Source organism: Prionailurus bengalensis, chromosome C1 (assembly GCF_016509475.1).
Source record: "Prionailurus bengalensis isolate Pbe53 chromosome C1, Fcat_Pben_1.1_paternal_pri, whole genome shotgun sequence".
Classification (NCBI taxonomy): Eukaryota; Metazoa; Chordata; class Mammalia; order Carnivora; family Felidae; genus Prionailurus; species Prionailurus bengalensis.
This window is the reverse complement of record NC_057345.1, coordinates 13,498,646-13,508,405: the sequence shown is the minus strand read 5'-3', so window position 1 is coordinate 13,508,405 and position 9,760 is coordinate 13,498,646. Positions and strand designations below refer to the sequence as shown.

The following is a 9,760-nucleotide window of genomic DNA, read 5'->3' as shown; positions in this document are numbered from 1 at the left end:
GCCAGGGGAACATATGTGGAGTAGAAGCTGCTGTTCCTTGCCCAGATCCCTTTCACTGAGCCAGTGCACCTGTACCCTAACGGACGTGTTGTCGTTGCTATGGGTGCACCTTTCTCTGGAGAACTGCCCCCAGCCCACAGGATGCACTTGGGCCAGAGTTGCTTGGGTACATTAGCCTTTACCCACATATCCACATACCCACATTCCCTAGGAACAGCCAGCAGGCAATGAATGACTGACAGTTTAGCACAAGAGGCCAGTCCTCTAGTCTCAAGGTGAGACTAGCTCTGTGCTATTCATGCTCGAGAGTCCCCGGCACTATCAGGTTGAAACTAGACTCCAGTTAAAAGCTCCTTCTGCTTAGGTCCCTCCCTGTCCTGTGTTGCTTCCTTCACTCGTTTATGCATTTCTCTTGAGGGCCCCCCCTCCATAAATCCACCTGCCCATGAATCCCCATATCAGGTTCTGCTCCTTAAGGAAACATGGAAGCTTCTGAGCTCTCTCCTACCTTCCAAATTCTATGTCCTAGGAAAGGGACACTGAGGGCTCTAAGCGTAGCAGCAGGAAGTCTGTCCTGGTGAACAGAACTGAAATTTCATCGGAGAGATGCTTAAACAACAGCATTCCATTGGTCAAATACTGATTAAGCATCCGGTACCTGTCTAACAGCTGCTTGGCACTGAGGGGCCCGGCGGTCCTATTCTGACCCTCTAAATTAGGTCAAAGAGCTTCTCAGCCACCCCTCGGTCCCTTTTAGGGCAGCTGCCTAATGATAGTCAATTAAGGACACAGAACCTTGGAAATGCTTTAATTTCTTTTAATGTATAACAGTTACGCCTGAGTTACAGAGGAAGCGCTCACAAGCAGGTAGTTAAAGCAAATGCCAGTTTCTCTTTCTAATCTACTACTCCATATAGCTGAATAAATTATGGTGCGATTACATTTAAACACACACCCTTGCACCCACAAGCCCACTCACACGCCCCACTCACACTCTCAAGCACACACACTCACTTCCACATGGAGGAATATGGCTGTGAGTCAAACACGAAAGCAACCGAGTTGCAATTACTAGGAAGAAGGAATGATCTAGAGTGCTATGTGGACACGTCCCAGGTGGGGGATTGGCCGTGTTAGAGCTGACAGAAAGAGTCCCCAGTACACAGCTGCCTCTGAGCATTTCAAGATGGCGGCCGGAGTACCCCCATTTTGGTCTCGGTGCGGTGCCTTTGCAGGAGAGAGCGGACAACCCCAAAAAGCATGTAGTAGTGAAGGGAACATCGGGAGCTGGGCGAGAACATCAACCTGAGAGAGGCCCCAGAGAATGTCTTTTTCGGGCAATCATGGAATTTCACCAAGTTCCAGGATCCAAATCTCAGCATGCTTCAAAAGCTCCATCTGAAACAACGTTGGATCTCCGTGGAGTCTGGGCCAAGTCTCGGACCTGCTCTGCTCTCAAGCCACAGTCAGACTGGAAATCTGATCTTCTCATTTGTCTTCTGGGCAAACCCCCCTCGTCATCCTTCTTTCCTTTCCTTCTGTCTCACTCCTCTATCTCTCTTCTTCATGTTCTTCTGGCAAAAGAACGGCAAAGGTAAATCAAGTAAAAAATAAGAGTGTGAAGCATAGCTTGGTTCTTACACGTCACTTCTTTCTTTTTTCATAGCAAGAGAGAAACAGCAAATGAAAAAAACAAAGCAATAAAAATTGAAAGAACCCAACAGAGACTGGAATGTATAATTTGAAACACACAATATGCAGATATATCCCTACAGATGGTCTCTGGCCACTAGCACGACACACACTGTGGGGGTTTTCTTTCCTTTTTTAGTATATATATATATATATTTATTTATATAAAAGTCGACTTCCTATAAACGAACAGCACATCACCACATTTCCAACTAATGTACAATGAGTTCAGAAGAGGGACCTCCCCCCCACCCCCCCGTAGGTAGGACCAACAGCTACTTGTGGTAAGTTGGAGGAAACATCTCTTATTTTGCTATGGATTCTATTTACAGGAATGGATGGGGATTGCTTCTGGGCTGACCTGGCCACGGGGATTCAGGCCTTCTTTCCTAGGCTGTGGTCAACCCTCAAGAGTTTGAAGCCTTGTACCTCTTGTCCCACATCATCTGTCCGGTGAGGTTGTGAGCTGCCAGCCCAAGATGGAGTTTTATGGACTGAGTTGGCTAGACACATTAATACACAGGATTTTAGGGAAATTTTGCCAGGTGGGGGTGGGGCTCCAGGGAGAATAAGTCCCATTTTCTACCAAGATGGTGGCTTGGGAGAACTCCAGAGAAATTGGACATAAAGAGAAATCACTTGGTTTATTCCCATTTCATCACGGGGGCCGGGCGGGGGGGGGGGGGGGGAGATTTGAGATTGGTCCTAGCATGGGAATGTCACCTCCTGGGAGTGAGGCTGGGTGGTTTTGATGTCACCTGCCTGAGAGCTCTGCTCCTGGCTATGTAAGGGGATTCAAGATGATTTCTGAGCCAGGCCTCCAGGGGGGAGGACTGACCATTCAAGGAATGTGGATGAAGACTGTGGTTGATCTTAAGAGCTGCTTCCTGGCTGTGATGGTTACAAACACGGGGACTGGGTCACCAAGGGACAACACAGTCTTCCTTTCTGTCCAGAGTTTGAAGAACCAAAAGTCTCCCGCAGTAGATGCCCCAGTTGAAAACTGGGCTGACCTCCACGGGCCACACATGTCCAGGTATCTGCTGCTACCAAAGAGTCTGTTTGTCTCCGTGTATCCATAGGTTCCTCTAAACCAGAGATACGAGCCACCCTGGCCGTGGTCCAGGACAGGCTTGATGTTACCAAGTCTGAAGACGAGAAAACAGGTGAGCATTTGTCACAGAAGCGGCATCCACGCAGGAAAGTGTCCTAGCATCTTGCCAGCCCAGTTCCCCAGGAGGGAGGTACTCGGGTTGACTGAATCCCAAAGCAGCAGCCCTTCCCTCCGGGAACGTCTTGTTGGCTGAGAGCAAGTGGCATGGGTTGAGCAAAGAGGTGGCCTCATGTGCCCAGCTGTCACAAGTGCCTCTAACCTAGCAGCACTTGATAAAGGTGATCCAAGTATAGATGATAACAATGGTGACGGTGGAGACGAATATAATTTTGATAAATAGGTGAAGGTAGTAAAAAGTTCCAAGGGAGGCAAAGTGAGGGGCTCGAACCATTCCCCAAAGATTTCAACTTTTAAAGAGAAGGGATATGAAGAAGCCACCGGCGTGGCCAAGGAAGGCGCCTTTCCCCTAGTCTCTGGAACCTTGGGCATCCCCCACCTGTCTAGGAGCGGTGGCCTGAACGCTGGCCACATCTGCCCCCACTTAGCTGTGCTGGATGAGTAGACAGGGCCCTCTCAACCTAGAGTGGATCAACACTGAAAGGTGCCACTGTCAGTGGGACAATGACATGCCCCCTCCACTGCCCCCCCCCGCCCCCCGCCCCCAAATGTCAAGGGGAGTCTGTGGTTTTGCCTGTGGACAAGCAGTCCCTGCTGGTCCCATAACCCTCCTCCAGAGCTCCAAGGGAAGCCCTCTGCTCCCCAGCAGCTTAAGGGGCAGATGAAGGTGCCCTTACCAGAGGGCCAGGCATGGAGGGGACAGGCTCAGGTCTCCAAGGGAGGCTTTGTGAGAAATTGCAGCTCCGGGGGTTGTGGGCTTGAAGGCACAGCACTAAAGCCTCTGGCAACAAAGGGCTGCTGCCCACAAGCACAGGAACCCCAGCTAAGCAACGCCCTTCTGAGACTGCCCTCTGCCCTCTGCCTCTCGATACATGACTTGCTCCCTTCCCCCTCCTGCCTGATTCAGAGAATGGGAAACTGAAGAGCCCATGGGCTCCCTAGGCCCCGCATGGGTGAGCAAGGCTGGAACCCGGACTTCAGTCTAGGAGCCTGCTGCCTCGGGGTGCCTGGGTTGGGTCTTTGGCTGCTGGCCGCCCACTGCTGATGAGCCCCTCTCCCCGGGTAAGCCTCTGCCTGGTCCTTCTGGAGCCCCCACCTTGGCTAGATTCCCACCCCCTACACCCAGCAGAGGTGTGTGGGGAGGATCCTGGAGTCCTCAGAATTCCTGGGTGATTCCCCTGGGAAGACGCCAGGACTAGGGTCCCCTCTCTGCTGGCGTCCCAGCATCCAGAGGAGGAATGGGCTGTGGTTCGGGCCCTGGGCCAGAGATCCACCTGGGAGGAGAGGGCTGGCTCCCAGCACTTCCAGCTGGGAGGGACCCTGTGAGCTCCACCCCCACCTCTGGCCGGGGTACTCACTGGAGTCGGGTCCAAAGGGCTCCAGTACCTCATCCCAGATACCATCCTCCTTTGGGTGCCCAGGTTGCTCTATTCGGGGTGAGCTTCCACCTCTGTGCCTGAGATAGCACAGAGGCCACGACAGGATTTGACTGGGGGAATGGCTGCAGGCTGACAGAAACCCTCCTGGAGAGAGAGTGGAGGGGCAGACTCCAAGGGGGTTGCTCTGGGTTCCTAAACACAGGTGAACGGTAGACTGGCTGCACATCTCCAGAGGGCTGGCTATGAGAAGGGAATGGGCTCCTTTCCTGGCCTCCTGAGACCCCAGGGTAATGAAAGGGCTGAGGCTGGGAGGCTCAGGGATCAGTAAGGATTGGGCTGGGACTTGGTCTGGGGCAAGTCGCCCCAGGGTCCCTAGTAGGCCTGGCCAGTTTCCACAGGCAGGAGTCCCAGCACAGCAGAATGTTCCCCAAGCTTCATGCGACGCTGTGTGGAGAGGCTCACGTTTTTGGCCAGGTAATCAACAGCAGCTGGAAAAAAAAAGAGAAGCTCCTAGAAATTAAGGTCCTTTTGCCTATTCTTCCATCTGCCCCATATCCATCATCCATCCATCCATCCACACTTCTGTCCATCTATCCACCTGTTCTTCCATCCATTCATCCATCCATCCATCCATCCAACCATCCATCCATCCATCCATCCATCCACACTTCTGTCCATCTATCCATCTGTTCTTCCATCCATCCATCCATCCATCCATCCATCCATCCTTCCATCCATCCACCCATCCACCCTTCTGTCCATCTGTCCACCTGTTCTTCCATCCATCCTTCCATCCATCCATCCATCCATCCATCCATCCATCCATCCACCTTTCTGTCCATCTATCCACCTGTTCTTCCATCCATCCATCATCCATCCATCCATCCAACCATCCATCCATCTGTCCACCCTTCTCTCCATCTATACACCTGTTCATCCAACCATCCATCCATCCATCCATCCATCCTTCTGTCCATCTATCCACCTGTTCTTCCATCCATCCATCCATCCATCCATCCAACCATCCATCTATCCATCCATCCTTCTATCCATCCATCCATCCATCCATCCATCCATCCATCCATCCATCTCTTCATGAAGCTCATTCTCTTACCTCCTCTGTAACCATTAAGCAAATATTTACTTAACACTTTTATTTGCCCAGCTCTCTCATAGGTTCTGTAGGAAAGTACAAAAGACTCCACATCGTTGAGAGAAGAATTAGTTCCCTTTCCAATACACCTGTACATATGCCTGCTATGGGGGATGTCCGGTGAATCCCATGGAGCCTGGGTAGTAATGAGGAAAAGATCCTTCTTTTTTCTCTGGAGCCTGAGCCCAGCTCATGGGTGAGACACAGCAACATCCCTTACATCCCTTACTCAAAGTTGAGCCAAGAGATCCATGCAGAACAAGGAGCCAAGACCTTGATATGCTGGGAGCTGAGACCTTTAGCCTTGAAGTTCTAGCCATCCAGAGGGATGAGAGTCAGAGGGGGTGTGCTTGTGTGTGTGAACAGCGGAAACAACAATCTCTGCATAGTAACAGGCACTAACATGAATGTTCACCCATGAACAATGCTCACGCATGTACATGTGGACAGATGTGGATGAGCTGTATGTACCTGTGTGAGTAGAGCAGGGGGAATGCCCACGCATGCCCAGGTAACCGTGTCCAGGTGAGTTGCACCTAAGCCAGGTACGCATGTCGGTGTACGTGTGTGCGCACGCGTGACTGCTAGGTCTGTGTGTGCACGCGTTCTGTCTCGACTCTGCTGTGTCCGCCTGAGGCTACAGCAGAGATCAGCTCTGACCAAATGATGTGACTGGCATGGGACCAAGGCCTCTTGAGGCACAGAGATGCTACCTCCCAACCTGGAATCCATGGCCAAGGCCAAGGCGAGAGGAAATATAGCGACTACTGCCCTGGACTCACGAGGCCTGACCCGATACTCTCCTTGTCACCTGCCCGCTGAGGGGCCCTATAGCGCTCCACATGCCTCCCCAAAGTCGAGGGTGCCTGCCTACGGCAGGTGGGTAGAGCCAGGTGTGGGCACAGCCAGAGACAAGGCCCAGGGAGGTGAGTTAGGAAGTATCAATAATTGAGACCATATTCTTTAGGGGTTCAAATCGTGCACCTGCCAACTTTTAGTGTGTGATCTGGGGCATACCAACCATCTCACCTATACAAGCCTCAGTTTCCTTGTCTGTAAACATGGGGATAACGACAGCGCCTAGGTGGAAGAATTGTGGGGAGAAAGTGAGAAAATGCATATAAAGAGGTTAGCACTGTGCCTGGTACATGGTGAGCTCAGAGGCCTTGGGCTCTCACAGGACTGGGATTTAGGGAGCAGGTGTGACCTTTGATAGAGGCAAGAAGGAAAGGAACAGTGAATGGGGCAATCTGGAGTCCCAACTGTCTCCGGTGCATGTGGCTTTGGGCAAATCGTGGGGAGAGCAGATCCCAGCCTCCTCGAGGGCTGTTATGAAGATCAAATGAGATGATGTGCTTTGAGATGCTGGGCACAGAAGGCTCAGGGACTGTACTGATTCCTAAAGGATATGCAAATGTCCTGGGGTTTCTGGAGTGTCTGGGCTCTGTGTTCCTTAGCTTCCAGGCTCTAGGGCCTGAACTGAGGCCCTGGGTGCTGTCCCTGACGTCACTCAGCCTCCAGGCTCCCAGCTGCTAACACAGAAGGGGTGGTGGCCTGTCTTACCCCTCACTCCACGGTGGGGGCGAGGGGCAGGTGGAAGAAACTTCAATCTCTGGATCTCTGGCCTCAGGGGCAGCCTGCAACTCAGGCATCTCGTCTCTGCTCCTTGGAGCAGGTCTTATCTGGGCCCCAGGGCCTGACCTTGAGGAAGCTAGTCTGTAGAGCCACAGCAGGAAGAGGAGGAGGAGCTACAGGAAGAGAGGGAGGAGCTATCCACAGACCGCTCTCATTCTCCGCCCACCGTGCTCTATGCCCCTCACGCATGCGCGATCTCGCTTAATGCTCACCACTGCCAGGCTGCTAGTTCCGCTGTCCCATTTTACAGGTGGTGGAGCCAAGGCCCTGCCCTAAGAGACTGTGTAACTGGGAAGGTCACGTGGCCCTCAGGCTGTGGACCCAGGCGGTCTGTTGCCAGCTCCGAACCGCCCCCACGCGCTTCGCCCGCAGCGTCCTGGGTGTGTGCGCTTTAGAGGGTACGGAGCACTCGACACCCCAAATCCTGCGTGGGCCCCCGTTTCGACTCCAGGAAGTGTGGGTGGCTTCCCAGGGCACGCGGCCGAGTCAGGCGACCTCTCCTGACTCACCGAACGCCTCTGCCTGTTCCCCCTTATTCCACCTGACGTCACACTCTGTGCCAGCCTGTGCGGCTGTCCCCGGGGGGTGGGGTGGGAAGGCCCGGCTCTGGAGAACAGTCAGAACAACAATGCTCGATCCCTCACATACGGAACGCTTACCACGGGGCGAAGCGGACACGGTGTCCTTTAATTTCTCACCAACCCCATGGTTTAGGCACAGCTGTTCCCACTTTACAAAGGTGGAGACTGAGGCACAGAAAGATTGCTGACTCACGGTCAGGCACTGCATGTGAGACGGAGGAACCCGAATTTGTCCTGCTTGTGCCTCTGGTCACTCTGTGTCCTCCCTTTTCGCCTCTCCTGGCTGCCAGCCAGGGTTCAGCCCACAGGACTTTCCCCAGGCCCCGCCAAGGTGGGCGATTTGACCCCAAGAAGGCCAACTTTACTAATGACCAGCCAACTTCAAGGGCACCCTCCGTGCACAGAGCCCGCCTCTCCCTGGGGTCGAGCCTGGGGCCGGCGAGGGCAGGGCTGTGACATTTCTCATTACAGCCTCTGTCAGCGGCCCTCCCTGTCCCTCTGTCTCTCCGCGTCCCCTCTCCTCTGCCTTGTGCCCGCGCCTGGGCTCTGAACGTCTCAAATTAGATTAATCGGGAGTTGGCAGGAGATGCCAACCAGTAAACAAATCTCAGCCGTCAGCGCCTCGTCAGCCCGCGGCCCCAGAGGAGGACCCTTCTAGACACAAATTCTTATTAGACTTGTCAGATCTATTAAAATTCTTTTCACACTTCTGCGTTCTATCAGCCCCATCATTAGTACGGCCCTGGCCTCTGGGAACACCAGGGCCATATTAATCTGCCGTGTGCCCTGTCCCTGCCCCCTGCCCCCACCCCCTCCAGGGACAGGAGAGACAGACAGATGGACAGATAATGGCTGGGAACGAGAAAAAGTGTCGAGGTGTCCCTGGGAAGACAAGAGGCCCAGAGAGAGGAGTGGACTCTCTGGCTGAAGAGTTTAGCCACGTGCACCCTCCACGCACACCTACACCTGCAAGGGAGGCTCTCTGAGGTCAGGGCCGTAGGTGTGGCGGTGTTCGCATCGATGCCGGATCTCAGGCAAATACCCTCTCTGGGATCCATTTCCTCGCCTGTCTGCACGCCATACAAAGCAGCCGTGAGTGCCAGGCCCCATAGTAGATGCTCACTAAAGGGTTATCTATCCTTCCTTTACACGCGTCTATTTTGCGTAATTATACCTCAAAGCCAGGTACATATAAAGTCATGAGCGTGAATCGACACAAAGGTGGGTCGAGGGCTGTGTCACTACTGATAACACAAGTTGGCGGTTTGGCCAAAAGAGAACCGGGTTGGAAGTTCAGGGGACCTGGAGTTCGCCATTCACCTACTGTGTGACCTTGGGAAAGCCCTTGGCTCTCGCGTCTATAGCCTGAGGACACATAACACCTACTCTGGGTAGGGTTTTGAACACGGCAGGAAATGAATACCAGTGCCTGGTGGGCTAAACTCCTGCGTGGGACAGATGTGAGCAGGTGACAGGTGGACCTGGGCATACACAGGGGCTGTTTGGGACGTGCACACTCTTGCACGTGGACTGGGAGCCCCGCCATAGGCGTATTCAGTCACCCGTAAACACGGGGCAGGTGGTCAGTGGGAACACGACGGGTCCCTGTCCCTGGCTGCCCCAGAATGTCAAAGGTGAGGAAGACAGCACAATGGAAAAACGTTGGGGGTCTAATCCCTGGACTCCCATTTCCCAGATAGCAAAACTGAGGCAGGGTGACTTGGTGGCAGACTTAGTGATGTTGGGGCCAACACTCCCCCAGGCCCCTCCCAACCCAGACCTGGAATCTTGGTGGGGTGGGGTGGGGTCTGCCCTGGGATTCCCTCTGGGTAGGGCTGGAAAATACGGCTCGGGAGGATCCGGGGTTGGCAGGGGAGGGGGGCAGGGGCTGGAGCTAGATGGGGCGAGTGGGGAGGGTGGAGGGGAGGGGAAATCGCCCTGGCCGGCCTCTTCCCTTCTCGCCTCCTGGGCCCTTTCCCTTTTGATCCCCCCTCCCTGGTGGCCCCCATGCTGACTCTGGGGTTAATTTTATTTCCGACTTGGGCAGGCCCCCTGCAGCAGGGCACAGGGCTCTGGGGGTGACTAACGC

At 53.9% G+C, this 9,760-nt stretch overlaps 1 protein-coding gene across 2 annotated transcripts in view; it reads right to left on the bottom strand.

Annotated features, from left to right (window-relative positions):
* Nucleotides 1-801: 801 nt before the first annotated feature.
* The window catches only part of PAX7 (paired box 7), a 100,363-nt gene continuing 91,404 nt past the window's right edge, over nucleotides 802-9,760 (bottom strand). For both annotated transcript variants that reach the window (XM_043573890.1, XM_043573891.1), the window contains exon 9: nucleotides 802-4,790. In XM_043573890.1, the coding sequence (XP_043429825.1) occupies nucleotides 4,675-4,790 (116 nt within the window). In that variant the 3' untranslated portion in view covers nucleotides 802-4,674. The remainder of the gene's footprint in view (nucleotides 4,791-9,760) is intronic.